This window comes from Meriones unguiculatus, chromosome 19 (assembly GCF_030254825.1).
Source record: "Meriones unguiculatus strain TT.TT164.6M chromosome 19, Bangor_MerUng_6.1, whole genome shotgun sequence".
Classification (NCBI taxonomy): domain Eukaryota; kingdom Metazoa; phylum Chordata; class Mammalia; order Rodentia; family Muridae; genus Meriones; species Meriones unguiculatus.
The window spans coordinates 51,899,682-51,918,580 of NC_083366.1; the positions used below are offsets into that span (position 1 = coordinate 51,899,682).

Here is an 18,899-nt window from a genome sequence, read left to right on the forward strand (position 1 = left end):
GTTTCATGAGGTCCCATTTATTGATTGTTGCTCTTAGAGCCTGTGCTGTTGGTGTTCTGTTCAGGAAGTTGTCTCCTGTGCTAATGAATTCAAGGCTCTTCCCCAATTTTTTTCTAACAGGTTTAGTGTGTCTGGTTTTATATTGAGGTCATTGATCCACTTGGGCTTTAGTTTTATGCAGGGTGATAAGTATGGATCTATTTGCATTTTTCTACATGTAGACATCCAGTTAGACTACCACCATTTGTTGAAGATGCTATTTTTTTTTCCACTGTATGGTTTTGGAAACTTAAAGCAATCCCACTGAAATCAGGGACAAGGCAAGGCTGCCCACTCTCCATATCTCTTCAACATCATTCTAGAAGTCCTTGCTAGAGCAATAAGACAATTAAAGGAAATCAAGGGGATACAAATTGGAAAGGAAGAAGTCAAAGTATCACTATTTGCAGATGATATGATAGTATACCTGAGTGACCCCAAAAATTCTACCAGGGAATTTCTACAGCTGATAAACACCTTCAGCAAAGTGACTGGATATGAAATTAACTCAAAAAAATCAGTAGCCCTCCTGTATACAAAAGACAAAGGGCTGAGAAAGAAATTAGGAAACAACACCCTTCACAATAGCCACAAAAGACATAAAGTGCCTTGGTCTCATCCTAACCAAGCAAGTTAAAGACTTGTATAAAAGAAATTTTAAGTCTCTGAAGAAAGAATTAGAAGAAAATATCAGAAGATGGAAAGATCTCCCATGCTCATGACTTGGAAGGATTAACATAGGAAAAATGCTATCTTACCAAAAGCAATCTACAGATTCAATGCAATTCCCATCAAATCACCAACACAATTCTTTACAGACCTTGAAAGAAAAAGTCTCAACTTCATATGGAATAACAAGAAACCCAGAATCACTAAAACATTCCTCTACAATAAAAGATCTTCTCGAGGTATCTGCATCCCTGGTCTCAGTAATAAAAACTGCATGGTACTGGCATAGAAACAGAATGGTGGATCAATGGAATCGGATAGAAGACCTAGAAATAAACCCACGCACTTATGGACATCTGACTTTTGAGAAAGATGCCAGAACCATACAGTGGGAAAAAGAAATTGAAAACTCTTAACTCTCCCAAATCTAGGGATTGAACTCCTAGATTAGCCAGCCTTAGATAGGAGAATCAATGGGGTAAGGTTAACGGGCAGAAGTTAGTAAGAAAGCATGTTCTGTTGCTTTGCATCCTCTTTAGAAGCCAAGCTCATGTAGCCCAGATATCATGGAGAATTGCTACTTTGAGAGTCCTGACTGTGTTGGAAACTTGGAACATGGCCATGCACCCTATAGCGGTATGGATTCAGCTAGAGTTCACTGCAGATTTATCAGAGGGTGCTAGACTGCACAGATGGGCAGAGCCTGGTATCCTACAGGACAGGGTAAGGTATGAACTCAAGAGGTATACACTAAACATTCAGGAGGCCTAGGGTGGACCTAGGGCAATGAAAGTACACAACTCCGTGATCTCCTTGCCCTGCACCACGCAAGGATTAACTGCATTTCCAGAGATGCTACGTGTCAATAATGGCCTTAGCCAGGTTTATTAAGGGGTGAAATTTCAAAGTTTAGAGACCTCTCGGATGGTCCATGTCTAATAAAATAAGGATTTTGTTCCAAGCCAATTGGAAAAAGCAGCCATCATGTAAGGATAAGCAAGTGTGTGTCCTGGATGCTTCATGCTGGTGTGTGTCTTTAAGTCACTGTGTAAAAAGGCCAACTCTAAGTAACAAAGTTTTGCCTCTTGAAATTCAATTCTTAGTTTTTAATTAGTTTTTTTTAGTCTTTGATTTCAGTGTGTGTGTGATGTATGAGTGATGTGTGTGTGTGAATGTTTTTGCATGTGGAGGCCTGGGATTGATGTCTGGAATCATCCACTATTGCTCCTCCATCTTGTTCATGAGTCAGGACCTCTAAACGAAATCCAGAGCCCTCTGATATGGCTAGTCTTACTAGCCAGGTTGCTCTGTGCTCTGGCTCTACCTTCTGAGGCTAGATTTTGGGTTGGTACGTGTGCGCACACAGACACACCAGTGTTTCTGTGTCATTCAGTTCCGCTATAATGGAAGAGCATTAACCGCTGAACCCCAGCCTTGTTTCACTTCTTCACTGCTTAGGTGTGATCTGCTGAGCAACTGGACTGTGGACAGAGGCGCTATCTTATTCTGACACTTGACTTTTGGAGATGTTCCTATATTCTGTGGTAAAATCTGATGTCTGTTGTCAGTTTTGAAGATATCTACTTTGGTTAGGGAAGTTGCCTTCTGGTTCTAATTTTAGATTGTTTTTCTTTATAATGAATTAATAATGAGTTTATCAAATACTTCTTCCTGATGAAATAATTATGTGTTGTTTTTCTTTGTATGTTAATTATTTTTGGCTTGAAATCACTTCTGTATTTTTAGAGTAATCTTTTCTTAGCCATCTTGAAACTTTATGTTAACATGCATTTAATTGTATTTACTGATGTTGTGAAGACAGGATTTTTTTTATGTAGGCTGCAACATAAATTGATGGACAGTTTTCTTAGAAATTGTACTGTGCTTGTCTGATCTTGACTGCAAGCCTCATAAAATTTGTTGAACTTACCTCCTTCTCTGTTTCCTGAAATGCTGTATATACAGAAAGTAGTTCCTTTCCCCTAGAGACATGATAAAACCACATTGCAAACCATCAGTCTAACTTTCTGTTGTAAGGAGATTTGAAAAATAACTTCATTTGATTCATAGGTGCTGGTGTGGGTTTTCCATCATGAGTAGATATTACCTGTTTAATTGAAGTTTTTGAGCGTTTTGTTATAGTTCCAAATGTGGAGAACAAGGCAGTAGAAGCTTTCAGAAATTGTTTTAACTTTTAGAGCTCAACCCTGAAAAGACACCTTTAGGGAGGAAGAGTTTATGTGGTTTATGAAGGATACAGCCCTTCGAGAAGCGGGAGTCAAGGTGAAAGGAGTTGTCAAATCCATAATCAGGAGCACTTGTGCACAGATCACTTTCTCCATTTTCCGCAGCCCAGGCTGTAAGCCAAGGAATGGAAATAGCCCTGCCCACATTAGCAAGCCTACTTAACACAATGAAGGTAATTCTCCACAGATGCCCGGATTTGTTCTCGGAGGTCATTCTAGAATCTGTCCAGTTGGCCACACCAATCTTCAAAGTCCATTTCGTTAAGCTAGTACTGTAGACTTCTTATGTTTCTTAGCCTCAAAAGAGGTGGTAATAGAGTTGGTTATGTGGGTTGTTACTTTTAAATGTATAGGTTTTTAAGCTATATTTACGATTATAATCTATATATTTTAAGTATCTTTTAAGTATTCTGCCTGACCATGTCACTGTTTTGGCTTGTCCACAGGCTGCTAGCATGGGTGCTCAGTTTGGGTTCCTTTCCTCATTTCTCTGTACTCTACCACTGAGGCACTCGCAACCCCCACCAGGGTAGTTTGGTGGTTAAGCACTGAACGCCCATGTCCTGAGCATCGTGGCTCCGCAATTGTCATTATTTACAAAGCAGAGTTGCTTCTTATCAGACCTTGCCTTTTACCAGAACTCAGAAAGTGTGGAACTTCAGGTGGACCCATTGAAGAGAAGACTTTATGGCTGTCCTTGGTAGTTTCAGTCTCTGATCTTCCTAAATTCCAGTGTTTCTTGAGAGAGAGGGGATAAAATACAAAGGGAAAGCCTCATGCATAGGCACAGAAGTGCCATGTGCTCCCATCATCCCAGGGTTGTGACCACAGCATCCTGACCTCCGTCTATGGAGAGACAGCATGGGATGCTTCTCAGGGTCCAGGGATTCTGCAGAGAGCAGCCACACCACAGCTTTGTCATACTTGTTTGAAATGTGTGTCCTAAACTAACTCATTTGTTTGACAACTTATTGATATTTCAAGTTCAGTAATCACTTATGTATGAGTTTTTAGTTCTTCGGAGATTGTACCATTTAAAATTTTATATTTGTTCTAATCAATGATTCACCAAAGGATTTATTGTAATACCAGAATTGCATAAGTCAATTTATACATCTGCCCATCTAAAAAGTGTACAGACATAACAGATATTCCTGTAGGATTTTCTAATTATATACTGCAACATTTTTCATTGTGGCATTACTTATAAAGTCTATATCTGTCTGTCTGTCTATTATAGATAGATATCTATAGATAGATAGATAGATAGAGAGAGAGAGAGAGAGATAGAGAGATAGATAGGATAAGATAGTGATATACATACATATAGGAATGAATATAAATATAGCGTCTTCAAAGCATTCAGAGTTAATTTTAAATATTTAATATAATAATGAACAACTAAGCTATTAAACCAAGAATAAGTGGAATAACATGCTAGAAATGACACATTTATGTTTATCACATCTTTAAAGCATAATTACAAAATAATCTCTAAATGATGGCTTATCAGCCCAGTCCATGGTTTTAATAATTAAAAATTATAGCAGACAATGGTTTTACTAATTGAAATCTCAGTTTCAACAAGCCTTCACTTATTTCTTTATTAAGATGGTTTCCTGGCAGTACTACAAGTAGTTATTGAATCCTATATTAATTAGATTTTTCCTTGGGGTATTCAGATGAAGAAAAGCTGAAGCAATATATTCAAATTATTTTTTAGTAAATTGACCATTAGTGACAAAGAAATATAATATGTGGTAGTGATATACATGAAAGTGATAAAAGAATCTGTAACATTCAAACTAGAATTTGCTAATTTTGAACACTGATTTATCTTTTAAATTCGTTTCTAAAAATTCAAACACTAAAAATAATGTTTTATAAGTATTTCCTAATTGCCCAACTGAAACCTTCCATGAAGAATGTATTCTTGGCAACTAACAAGTATGTATCTTTTCCTCTCTCATTTTGTTAGCCTCTTAGCAAGTACCCTGCTGTGTTCAATGACATTTCATTCTGGCTGCCCTCTGAGAATTACACGGAGAATGATTTCTATGACATGGTCCGAACAGTCGGAGGAGACCTGGTGGAAAAGGTTGATCTTATAGACAAGTTTGAACATCCAAAGTAAGTGAAAAGCTTTCAGATTTTATCTCTTACCATCTCTGTGTGGCAAATGGGACCTGGAGACTTACAAAAGAGTTTTGCTGAAATCAAACCTGCCGAGACACAATGTCTTCTGAATTCATACCAAGGGGAGGATAGATGAAAACTAGCATTAGTCCTCTCAGAAGACTTCCCAAAGTGCATTCTGTTCCTTTCCTGCCTTGGTTTTTTAAAAAAAAAACAAAACAAAACAAATTTTTTTTAAAATTCTTTTAAAAAATACATGAGGCACAAAGTTTGAAAGTCCCTTTGTTTTAGGAGTGGTTTCTAGCTGTGTCACTCTTCAGGTGCAGAGCTGATGGAACAAAGGAAGAAAGCCTGTGAAATGAACCTAGGTGTACATTTGTTAAGCACTTTCCACACAGTAAAATCCACTAAATCTTCATACTTACTGTGCTCCTAATAGTACCTTCTTCAGGTTTACTGAGGTATAAGAGGGGCATGAATTAAATAAATAACTAAGTACACTTGCAGTCTAATGAGGGAAGACATGTTATCAATCAATCACAGAGTTGATGGCAGCTGGGGAATTGGATCAGTTCTGAATATATTTAAGGTGAGCAGATAAGCATGATGAGCAAGAGTTTACTAGTATCTACCTGTCCAGACACTGCTGCCCCTGACACTGAGGCAGGGGGATTGCAAGCCAAGGTCAGTTTGAGCTATAGAGTGAGTTCAGGGACAGGCTGGGAACTTAATAATATCCTCACCCAAGTTTTAGAAATAAAAAGAAAGGAATAGAACAGCTCAATGGCTAATCATTTATTAGCCTGTGTGAGGTCCCACGCACCATAGAAAACACTCGGAAAAAAGGATGATGAACAGTCTAGGAATGGGAAAAAGAACATTCTAGGAAGCAGATTTGAAAGCCAGGTTTAATAGCTTCATGTCTGTAGTCAAAGCACTTGAAAAATTGAGGCAGGAGGATTGTTTTGAATTCAAGGTCAGCCTGGGCTATGTAATGAGACCAAAAATCATCAAGTCTCAAAGATCAAAAGAAAAACCTACATAAAAAGAAATCCAAATTGAATCCTCTGTTGGCCAGACAGTGACACATGGAAAATGCTGAAGGCAACAAAGACATGTGACTGCAGACTTAGGGGGAAGTAGGAGAAAAGAGGTGATCCTTGAGTAGAGTTATGTCCACAGGACCAGGCAGGGCCATAAGGTACAAGGCCTGAGACTTGCATTTTACATTGGCTGTGGATGGAAGCTCCAGAAGTGTGTGAGCAGGAGAGATGGAGAGATGGTTACCTTCCTCACTCATCCCCCTCCAAAGATCCTGCTTGACTCCCAGCAGTTGAGGTCACTGGATCTGCTCTAACCCCATCCCCATTCCCTTTCTTGTCTTCACACTTGTATCAAACCCTGACTGCTGTCCTTGCACTTTCACTCTATCCTGGTGAACACATTTCCTCTATGCACTCTTGTTTTCTTTTTCTTTTATTTTTCTTTTCTTTTTTATTTTATTTATTTTTTTTTAGCTTTCCTTCCTGGGTGAAGGCATTTGATATTTGATACTCACTTCCAGCTCCTGCCTCATTTTCCCCATTATTTAGACATCATAAAGTTCATTTTCAGGGACAAGTTTTACTCAGACTTATGGAAGCAGTATATCATGACCCTGTGCATTTTTGAAACTAGCAGTCTGTTTATATCTGAATGAGTGTCACTTGGTTCAGACAAAACATCCTTAACCTGCCCTTTCTTTTACTGAGAGTTGAATAGTTACTCTCTTGACTTCTGGGGTTTAAGGCCACACTTACCCTTTTTGCTTTTTCTCCTAAATGATTTTTTCGTTCATTTGTTTTGTTTTCTTTTTATTTTTTATTTTTTATTTTTTTTTTCAGGAGAGTGCTCAGTAGTAACCAGCTCTTCCTGATGTGTGAGCTCTCAGACATGACACTTGACTCTGCTTTTGTTTCAGGGAAGTTTTCTTAAATTATATCTTTACAAGTTTGTTTTGAGAACTTCCTTTGTCTAACTCAGCACCTAATATTCTTTTCTCTTGTCTTTTAAATCTCTTTATTTTCACTTCACTTGATAGGCCTCCATACTGTGATAATCTCAGACCCTGGGTATATCTTTTCTGTCTGTCCTCCTTGCCCATACACCCATCCTTATCTTTCCTTTGTGTCACATCCTAAGAGTTCACTTCCTGCTCCTCAGATCCCACCATCTCCTCCCTATTTCTGTCTCATCACCTTCCTTCATAAATAAATTGTTTCACTTTGTTTTAACAAATCACTGTAAAATACATAGTCAGAACTTGTGTGCTCTCCAGCGGAAGCATTCTTTCCTCTTCATCCTTCATCCTTCCTGTAAGCTTTTCTACCATCTTTATTCATTCCCTCACTCTCTTTTGATTGATGAGAATGTGGTAGAAATGTGGTTGCCTTTTGTCACTCATATTTGAGTGCATTGGGTTTTCTAGACCAAGTGCTTGCATAGCTTGGTGGGGGAGGTTGGGAGTTGGCCTGAGGGGAGGTCCTTCTTCACAGTAAGGCTTTTTTTTTCTCTCTACTCCCAAGAACCAGCTTTTATTTTTTTTCCAGTATTGGAGAGTAAATACAGTGCCTCACACTTGTCACTGCCACTCATTTACATCCCTAAACATATTTTTGCCTTTATGTTAGATGGGTTTCCACTGATCTACCCAGACTGCCCTTGAATTCACTCGAGCCCAAGCCAACTTCAACTTGAGTCTTCTCCATCTTCCATGCCTTACTCGTACCCCTCTCTAAACTTGTTCAAAGCAGATGTACTCTCGTTTGTCTTAGAATGCAATTTGCTAATGCTTCCTTTGCCCTTCAGATTATAAACCTTAGCTCTGGGATAAAATGAAAGCTATTTTGTTGGGGTCTTTTGAGGTAAGCAGTTATATGTGTTATCTTTACTCCACCCTATATGCATTCTATTTGGTTTCCATTTTTGGAGCCTATATGTACTATTTGTCTCCTAATTTTGCATAAAATGCCTGGCTGAGATGCAATGGCTGGCACTCCAACAGCTTTTTTATACCAAGGTGTGAAGCTGTCAGGACAGCGGTGCCAGAGAAGCCCAAAACTCTGGGGCATGTCACCTCAGCCTTAGAATTTTAGGTGACAGTAAACTAGGTTATTGAATACAGTTGTTTAGCATTCTCATCCAAAGTTAAACCTAGCCTGTACCACTGAGAAACATGTCTGAGGAAAGATGTTCTTTAGTGAGTTTGCTCACTGTGGGGTAATTCTCAAGAGTCTTGAGGACATAGGTCGTTAGGCTCTTTCCAGTTCAGATCAAGACAGCAAAGCTTTCACTTGGTGGGCCGCTTGTCTTTCCAAACTCCCTGACTTTGCCACTGCAAAACAGCAACAGACAAAGTGTATGTGTACAGGCCTCAGGGTGTGCCTCAGGCTGCCCTGGAAACCAGATTTGGCCTGTGGCCTACAGTTTGCAGACCCCACTATGAGTGTGCAGCCCTGGCCTGCGAGATTGCCCCTCCTGATCATTCCGCAGCCTCCTCTCCCCATCAGAAGGCCCCCTGGCTGGGTGGGGTGTGGACGGCTTCCTGGACTCACGCCTGCCAGTACCTCCCCACCGTGAACATTTTCTACAAACAAGTGACGATGCCACAAAGGAGCCCAGACCCTGTCTCTGCCAAAGTCCAAAACTGTGACACACACCAACATGGGAGAAGCACAAAGATCCTCTATGAAATAAATAAGTTGTTGCACAAATTGGGTGTTGTGCTTTGAACAGGAGCACATATCCGGATGTCTGAGGGAAGCATAATCCACTGAATATGGGGCTAATTTCATCATGTTCAACAAATGGAGGAATTTTGTCTCAATTACAGATAACACTCTGTCCCCTGCAGGAAGATAGACGCATGACTTAGTGGGGGCGGGAGGTGGCATTTGGTTCTAGCCGGTCATTCAGAACCTTCTTCCAAAGGGTCACAGTGTTCCTCTATGGGACACTTGATGTACTCAAGGGACTCTGGAGTCCCAAAGCTTAACCTAACAACAAATGTCGTAGTGGCCACCCCTTCCCAGGGTCTCTGTCCAGGCGTCTGTGGATTATTGCCCTCTAGGCATGTCCTGTCTAATGAGGCAAATCATAAGTCCTCTTGTATGCTCCTTCCGCTCCGTCAGGAGGCATCAGTTATCGTTAGTCTCCAAGTTCCTGCAACTTTAAGAACTACAGTGCCAAGTTTATTTTCTTATGCAACACAATTGTTCAGAATATTCCCAGCCTGTGACACGAGAAAGAAAAAAGAGAAGCTAAAAAAACCAGAGCATTGTCTCCGGCTCACACTCCATTTGGAGATGGCAGCATGTTATTGTGAATTATAGAGACAAATTAGAAAATAAAATGGCCTCAGGATGATTTGGGGTTAAGTTTAAGATAGTTGTTTTTGAGAGAATTGAAATTTTATGGGGGCTAGAGAAATGGCTCAGAGGATAAGAGCACTAGCTGCTCTTTCAGAGGTCCTGGGTTCAGTTCCCAGCAACCACAGGGTGGCTCACAATCATCTATAATGACATCTGGTGTTCAGGAAGAACACCATGTAAATACATAATAAATGAATAAATCTTTAAGGAAAGAAAAATAATTATTATTTTTTTTTTTTACATATTTAGGTTGACTCTTAAGAAGTACATAGTGAGCTGGGTGTGGTGGTGCACACCTGTAATCCCAGCACTTGGGGGGGGGGGCAGAGGGAGGCCGATCTCTGTGAGTTTGAGGCCAGCCTGGTCTACAAAGTGAGTCCAGGACAGCCAAAGCTACACAGAGAAACCCTGTCTTGGAGAAAAAAAAGTGCGTAGTGGTGAAAACTGCAGCTATCTGCATCAGGGGCTGGTTTAAGAAATAAGATACGGTGATGTCCCCACACCAGATCTGCTCTAGACAGAAGTCCCTCCGGGACTGCGGGACTGCGGGACTGCCACTGTTCATATGGCCAAATTGGGGTCTTCTGAACCTTGACAGTCAGAGCTGTGATACTACAGAGATAAATCCCGCCCTGTGGATCACCTAAAGATGAATGTCACTTTTCTTCTTAGCTTTCTAGAGATTATATTCCCCTTTGTGACGTATCATAGAGGACATACCCAAACACTACTATTTCCACAGGCTTCCAAAGGGATCTTCATTGGGAGAAGTGCTTCTCCAGGGTGGCAACCTGGCTCTTTTAGGACAGAAGGGCTTTGCTTAAGAATATGTTTGAATTGTACTGCAAAGACCTTGGTACCTGAGGCAAATCTAAAGGCCAGAGACTCTCTGCGTTGGGTACTCCGACTGTCCCTTTTCTTCCTTCTCTCAGCAAGCTCTCCCTCCCACTTCACACATGGCTCCCTCATGGCTTTTCCTGGGCAGTCCTCTCCCATTATTCCTGTGGCTCAAGTAGTGGAGCTCACTATTAACACCTGTGGGGCAGAGTGCTATGATCAGGCTGCCTGCTGGGGCTCCACACAGTCTGTGGATGGCCATGGCGAACGGGGCCGGGAATCCAGTTCTGAGGTAGTTGGGGCCACGTCTCAAACAGCCCTGATGTTTTATACTCTCAGGCGCCATCTCAAGATGGCTGACCGGACAGTCTTTTCATACACAAGCACTGTGTCCCTTCCCCGTCCTGGCTGCTCACAAGCACGCTCTGTGGGCTCTACACTGCTCACTCCTGTCTTACACTCTTCACTCACACAGCTGCTGTTTTAAGGTGAGGGTGCTATGGCCACTACAGCATAGCAGGCACTGTGTGTGGAATCCTTTGTCTGTCCAGACTTGTGCCGAAGTTTAACCAGCACTGTGCTGGTCCTGAAGGTGGGCCTTCAGAGAAGTGGGGGAGTCATGGGGCCGTACTTTCGTGGATGAGTTGTCTTGCCCTCTTTGAGGAGCTTTCAGAGCTGCCTGTCCCGTGTTTCTCGTCCGTCCTATTAGGACAGTCTTGGTCCTGGTGTCCTTTTGTCCCCCCAGCCCTGTGCGTGTGCATAAGAGGAGCCTCGGCCAGACACCAGGTCTGCTGCCACCATCATCTCATACTTGCCAGGACTGTGAGGAATTACCTTCTATTTTTTATGAATTGACCAGCCTAAGTAAGATATTTTGTTATAGCAGCAAAAATAAGCTAAGACAGAAACAGGTTGCTTCCATCTTCTCTCAGTGTTTATAATGATGTCAAAAGCTAGTTAACTTAACAGTGGTCAGGAGCACAGTGTGTCATAACCCAAGAGAAAGTAAAGTAGCATGAGTGCTGGCTCTCGACGCTCCTCACAAAGTCATGATCCACTGTGACACTCCTCTTTCCTGGTCTCCTGCTCACCATTATTTCCTGCCCAAGTTGACTTTTCTGTCACCGTTATTAAACACTGGCTGCAAACAACTTGGTGGAGGAAAGGGTTCGTTTTAGCTTTAGAGGTTACAGTCTGTCATCAGAGTAATCCAAGGCTGGGGCTTAGAACTTTTTTTGTGTCTTCTCATGATGTCAGAATGTATTGATTAACAAATTTACAATGGAAAGTGTTTTTACAGGCAACAGTTTGCCTGATAATCTCAGGCTTTGGTAATCTGGTCAAGGTGAACACAGGTTCTTTTATTTCTAGCTTAATTTCTTTTTTTTTCAGGTTTTTTAAATTAAATTTTTATTTTTTATATTAATTACAGTTTATTCACTTTGTATCCCATCTGTAGTCCCCTTCCTCATCTTCTCTCAACCCCCCTCCCTCCCTCCCTCATCTCCTCCGAAGCCCCTCTCCAAGTCCAATGATAGAGGAGGTCCTCCTTCCCTTCCGCCTGTCCCTAGCATATCAGGTTTCATCAGGACTGGCTGCATTGTCCTCCTCTGTGGCCTGGCAAGGCTGCTCCCCCGCCCCTCAGGGGTGGTGGTCAAAGAGCCAGCCCATGAGTTCATATTAGAGACAGTCCCTGTTCCCCTTACTAGGAAACTCATTTGGATACTAAGCTGCCATGGGCTACATCTGAACAGGGGTTCTAGGTTATCCATGCATGGTCCTTGTTTGGATTATCAGTCTTGGAAAAGATCCCTGTGCCCAGATATTTTGGTTCTGTTGCTCTCCTTGTGGAGCTCCTGTCCTCTTCTACCTTAATTTCTAATACTTACTTTAATCACATATCACATAGTACACAATACTCCCCTTTCTCCCATTCTCTCTCCATTTATTATATATATATATATATATATATATATATATTAATTTGCCAGTATGACTTAGAATCGAAATTCACCATTATAAATAGAAAGTGAAACCCTTTTTACTCCCAAAAATAAGTCCTGTGCTGTGCCAGACAGGTGGTGTGTGTGCCCACCACGGTGCATACCTACCCTTCTTCCGCAAAGTCTGCTTGTAAAAGAGAGTTTTGAGACAAGATCCAACCTGAAAAACCACCAATTTACACAATCTGTAGTTTAGAGTAGGGAACAACCTAATCCCAAATGTGTCTGTCTGTCTGTCTGACTGTCTGACAGTCTGGGCTAAGACAGGGTCAGGACCTATGGAAGAGGCTGACTAGAAGAATATTTAGATGAAAACCATAGAAAAGGTGGGCCATTCAAGAAAGATACAGACGTGGTGGGTGCAAAAAAAAAAAAATGTACTGAGGAACTCCTACTCCAGAGAAGACCCAGGGGCCTTGTGAGTGTCTGGCTAAGAAAAACAAAAGGAAGGACTCTGGAAACATCAAGTGATTATGGTAGAGAGAAAATGTGAAGGAAGGAACGGAGGCTGGGGGATAGCCTTCTTGTAAGGTCCACTCCTTTGCAGTCAGAGTGTAGGCCTGATGGCACAGCTCTGACACTGAGGTCCTCGGTGCTCAGCCTAGCGTTAGAAAATGCTCCAAGGAGTCATATTTCTGTACTTGTGCATGTGCGCACACACATCACATTTTGCCTTCACTCCCACAAGTGTTGGTGATGAGAGAGTTCTTAAGTATGTATCTATGCACTTATCGTATGTTTTGACTGGAAATTAGACCTGTGTCTTCTTGGTTTTTTTGTCCCCAAATGTCATATAAAGAATGGTGTGGGAGCTTTTCCTTTTCCTGTCATTTCTGTTTTTATTTTCCATACATGTACATCCTCTAGCAAAGGGCAGGATAAGACACCTGATGTCTCTGTAGTCCCCTTCTGAGGTAAATGCCTCAGATTAGTGAAAAGAACTCTAGACCCACAAGGCAAAAGGATTTGCACATGTGTGTGTGCATGGGCATGCATACTACATACACATATACATACATACATAAATGCACAAATGTTTTAAAATTTTTAAAGTTTAGGACTGTGCTGGAGAGATGGCGCAGCTGTTAAGAGCACTAGCAAGTCTTCTTGAAGAGGACCTAAGTTTGATTCCCACCACCCAAACGAAGGCTCACAACCATCTGTGTAACTCTAGTTCCAGTCCCAGGGGATCCAATGCTTTCTTCTGGCCTCCTCACGTAACAGGCACACATGTAGTACACAGACATACTTGAAAACAAAGTACTCACATACACAAATCTTAGGGATGTAGAGTGAACAACTTCCTAGCACTGAGGTAACCACCCACTTCATAAGGCTTAACCGTGTCGCTCACGTTAAAAGGATGGCATGAAGATGAAAATGTGAATGGAACTTGAGCCATGCTTTGGTCAACATTTCTCAAAATGGGAGACAGAAAAACAAACCCACCTTGTTAAAAACTGTACATACTTTCTACTTTAGGTGGCAGGGAATCTGCACTGCTATGTGGAATTGTCACTTCCATGTCTTGGGAACCAAAGTGCAATACAATGCAGAGTACACATGGTTCTTGAAATTATGCCTGGCCTCTGCTCTCCTCTGCAGCAAAAACCAGCATCCCCAAGATGAAAGAAAGCTGTCTGGGAAGGAAAGCTTGAGGAAATGGAAGAGCAGTGATTATATTTAGATTTTTTTTTTAAATTGAATTGATGAATATTTATCCATAGAACATCTTAGTTTGGGGAATCCTATATCTTAGTTTTGGGATTCCTCCTGCTCCATGAGGCTGCTTAAGTCTGAAATAATGCTATACCATGTCTGGTGCAGGAATATACCTGCAATATTAGACAGATCAAATTCTCAAGAAGACTAGTGTGAATAGGTGCTATTTTTAACACTCTATGAGTATGGGAGATCAATATAGATATTCAAGATGAAAATTCTAATTGTTAACCAAAATTCAAGGTCCCCTTAACCTTCAAAGCAAAGATGATTCCAGGTTCTTTCAGAACCTCTTCTTTAAGAACAGATTTGAACCAAGAACACTCAAGGAGTGCCCACTCCTCCACTTCCTTTCCAAACGTGACCATCTTGCAGGATGCGTCATCTTAGAGCCTGAGCACTGCCCTGCAAGCCTGTGGCTGTCCACTCTTACGGTCAGAAATCACCTGCTGATGTGCTCAAGGCAGGCATTTAGGAGCCGTCATCCTTCCCTCCTGCTGTCAGTTAGGTTTCATCTCTACTTTGTGTTGTAGTTTAAAAGCAACAATAACTACAGAGTTTTTTATTATCATTTATTACAATTTATTCAATTTGTATGCCGGCTGTGGCCCCTTCACTCATCTCTTCCCAATCCCACCTTCCCTCCCTCTTCTCCTCCCATACCCCTCCCCTATTCTACTGATAGGGGAGGTCCTCCTCCCCTTCCATCTGACCCTAGCCTATCAGGTCTCATCAGGACTGGTTGCATTGTCTTCCACTGTGGACTGGCAAGGCTGCTCCCCACCGCATGGGGAGGTGATCAGAGAGCCTAACTGCAGTTTTTTAAAGGCTAAGTCCACCATTCTGACACTGTTTTCAATACAGGACACTGTATATATCTTAGATCTGCAGGATCACATTACAAGATTCATGTATAATAAAGTGGTTTTTATTCTGAAACAAATGAGTGCATCCACTTGGTTACCCATCTCTCTCCTGTTGGAAAAGCAGCTACAGTCTGCTCACTTCTCAGAACTCTGCATGTATTGTGCTGGCCGCATTTGTGGTTCTCAGGCTGTATGCTGGAACTTTTCAGCTGCCATCCTGCTCTCTTGACACTTTACACCTCTTGACCCACATCTTCATCAAATTTTGCATCTGTTCATTTGGATTATGTTTTTTTAATATATATATATATATATATATAATCATTCATTACAATTTATTAAATTTGTATCCAAGCTGGGGGCCCCTCCCTTGTGGGTTATGTTTTAAGGTAGGTTATCTCTCTACCTCCCAATTAAAAGGAAAAGTTGGAAATTCTTTGTTAAAATATGGTGCAAGTGAATTCAGTGGAAAGACAGATGTCAGCAGCTCACAGGAGGCACTGTGAACAGTCTCCCTGCACAGGACCTTCCCAGCCTGTCTCAGCCTCCAGTGTTTTTTGTCTCCACTTCCTTTCTGTTGGGGCTGTGCAGACAACAGCATCTCTTGCCAGTTATCATAAGGTACTATCCGCCCGGAGTACTAGACTGATGCTTCCCATTTTTGTTTCCAGTCTTTTTCTCAGGTAGTTGCCTACCTTTTATTTCCTTTACAGTGTTTAAGGCATTGAGAGATTTTTATATCGTCACAAGTAACATTTTTCACCCATTTATTCCATTGCTTTTACAGGTAGAAAGTCCTTCATTCCCAAAAGATGTTGTAAATACTTACATTTCTCAAGTTACTATTAAACTGTTTTCAGTTTTGTCTTGGCTTTGCCACTGTATCCTAAGATGTGAATATTATATCTTTATTTTCCTAAATAGTTAAACAAGTTCCATGATGCCACTTATAAGATTAACCATTTGCAATAAATGGCTCTCTTACAAATATCATAAAGCTGATTATTCCACATGACATTTTTAATGCTATCCCAGAGACCAGCTTATACATGCAACACGTTTGTCTCTGGTTCAACTTTTGTGTGTTCCATTCATTGCCAGAAGACACCTCACTCTCACTTCATATCTCCGTAGTTCCATGACACAGCCCTAGTTCCTTTTGTTGAGGCTACCATGCTACCAAAGGTGACAGAGGACAACACCTCATTCTCTTGACACAGCAAATAGCTAAGTTCTTGGGATTCTGCCAGCCATTGTAATGAGACTCAAGCTGGCCACATAGCTTCAGTATGGGACCTTTGGTATAGTCTGTCTTACCTTACTAAGCCTGGAAGAAATGAAAGTTATTATCACTCAGGACCAAGAAGCATCTGCAGAGTCGTTTCTATGGCAAGGACTTTGAGGCCACTCTGAGTTCAACTCTTTCCCTCGTCACTTCCAGGCCATCAAAGTGGAGTCAGTTACTCCCTAAGCCTCATCAGCTTCTTTGTCTTTAAAATGAATTTAACAGTGAACTTGCCTTAAAAGTTATCTTTACAAAGCCTGCCATGGTAGTGCTTAGGAAGACAAGAGCTAAGGCAAGATCGCAAGTTCTTGGCCAGTTTCAGGTACAAAGCAAGACCCTGTGTCAGACAAGGATAAGGAAAAAGGGAGGGAACAGAGCTAGCATGCCTGTATCCAGTAAGCACTGACTGCTAACGGTAGTGATAAAACTCTATGGGAGAATTTCTTCTGAGAAAAACTAATTGTAAATCAGTGTGAACACCCTCAAAATACAGAAGAGTCCTGGTAAGAAAGCTTGTGTCTTCCTTGAACTCTACTAAAGCTCATATTCAAAATAGGCATTGGTTTGCTTCACTGATAATTCACTCTAAATACTGCAGTCACTTTCTCAAGAGCTAATTGTTTTGGAAAGAGGAAAAAGGAGAAGGCAGGACAAAGGAATGGTAAGGAAATAGAAGCCCTGTGTTTCCTTAGATCTCTGAGCTGGACTTCTGTAAACTGGAAGGATATTCATGCCTGTTCCTCTTTGAAGCACAGTAACTCTGTGGGTAGCAAGCTTCTCCTGAGGGGAGCAAACAACAGAAAAAAGCCACTGGGTGCCTGTGGTAAACATAACAGCCAGCACCACTGTGCGGAGTAGTGCTTGATGATACTTACAGGCTGGCAGGAGTCCTGGAAGGAATGGAAGGAGCTCTCCCTCAGGATCAGGAGGTTTGGCTGAAGAGTGCATACATCATAGACCCGGGCCTTTGTTTCTCAAGTGTCAGTCCAGGCCAAGGGTCTACCCCGTAGTGCCTGGCTAGCAGCGGGACCTGTGGCTCACAGCTCTACGTGGTCAGATTTGGAATTCAGTGAATAGTTCCTTTGACAATGTGAGTAAATACCAAGTAGTTGCTGCTGTCCCTATTCCTGGGACAAGGGCTGCCAATCACTGTTAGGAAATGACACTATTTTCTCATTACCTATTGGTGTTCGAAAAAATGTTTCATGGTAAAGTGATTTCTAAAACATCAACTACTAGCCAGTTGTTTTAAAATAGTGTTGTTATACTGACTTATAAACAGCAATGCTTTGAAATAGGGTTTTCAGGAAGTGTAATGGGTTTGGTTTTTGTTGTCCAGGACAGGCTTTCACCAAGTAGGCCAAGTTGGCCTGGAAGTTAAGGTCCTTTGTGAGATTCTCTAGAGCTAGAATTATAGGTATGTGCCCTCATGCCTAACTGTTTGTGTTTTGTTTTGTTTTCATTTAATACACTTTTTTAAAAATTGAAAGTAGTTTTTTTTTTCATTTAATATATTCTGATCATGGTTTCACTTCACTTATCTCCTCCCATATCCTCTCCACCTCCTGACCCTTCCAACCTCTCTCTCTGTCTCTTGCTCTCAGACAAATTAAAAAACAGACTAGAACAAAACAAACAGGAAAAAAGAAGAAACAGAAAGAGAAACACATACACACTCAGAGACACATGCGTGCACACAGAAAATCCATAATGGCACAAAACCGGAAACCACACCATATAAGCAATACCAGTAAGGGGGAGAGAGAGAGAGAGAGAGAGAAGAAAGGGGGAGAGCCCAAACAAAGCATTATAAAACAAACAAAAATCTCCCAAAATACCATTGAGTGTGTTTTGAACTAGTCATCTGCTGCTGGGCATGGGGCCTGCCCTTGAATGTGGTTTGTATACCCAGTGAGACTCCATTGGAGAAAACTAAATTTTCCTTTGCAAGTGGTTGTCAACTGGAGGTAGGTTCTTCATTAGAGATGACAGAGTGTGTCTACTGTCACCTCTCAGTGCTGGGACCTCATCTGGGTTGAACCTTTGCAGACCTCATGCATGCTGCCAATGTCTCTGAGTTCATATGTCCATCAGTCATGCTGTGTTTAGAATGCTTTGTTTCCTTGGTGTTGTCCATTCCCATTGGCTCTTGCAATCTAATTACCACCTCTTCTGCAAAGTTCTCTGAGTCCTGAGGGAAGGAATTTTATGGAGACAGTCCATTTAGGACTGAGTGTCCCAAGCTCACACAATCTTTTCACATTGTACCGTTGTGGATTTCTGTATTTGTTCTCATATATTGCAAGTGGAAGCTCCTCTGGTAGCTGGGCGAGACACTGATCTATGGCTATAACAGAATGTTATTAGCAGTCATTCTAGTGCTGTATTTCTTTAGTAGAACATTAGTATTTGGTTTTCCCATAGGCCCATGATCTATATCTAATTCCGTGTTCTTAGCCTTCCAAGCAATGTCAGGCATGGGTTCCATCTCATGGAGCAGGCCTTAAATCTAATCACATAGTTGTTGGTAACTTCCACAACGTCTGTGCCACTCTTGCACCAGCATATCATGCAGGCTTATCACCATGGTAGATCAAAGGTTTTATAGCTGGGATAGTGTTTACCTTTCTCCTCTGGCAACATGCAGAGTACCTTCTGCTACTGTGAATGCTCTAGTTGCGTACTAG

General features: G+C 41.5%; 1 protein-coding gene across 5 annotated transcripts in view; it reads left to right on the forward strand.

The window, feature by feature from the left end:
- Fars2 (phenylalanyl-tRNA synthetase 2, mitochondrial) overlaps positions 1-18,899 on the forward strand; it is a 416,134-nt gene that overhangs the window by 280,483 nt on the left and 116,752 nt on the right. For all 5 annotated transcript variants that reach the window (XM_060372570.1, XM_060372574.1, XM_060372572.1 and 2 more), the window contains one exon: positions 4,933-5,084. In XM_060372570.1, the coding sequence (XP_060228553.1) occupies positions 4,933-5,084 (152 nt within the window). The remainder of the gene's footprint in view (positions 1-4,932; positions 5,085-18,899) is intronic.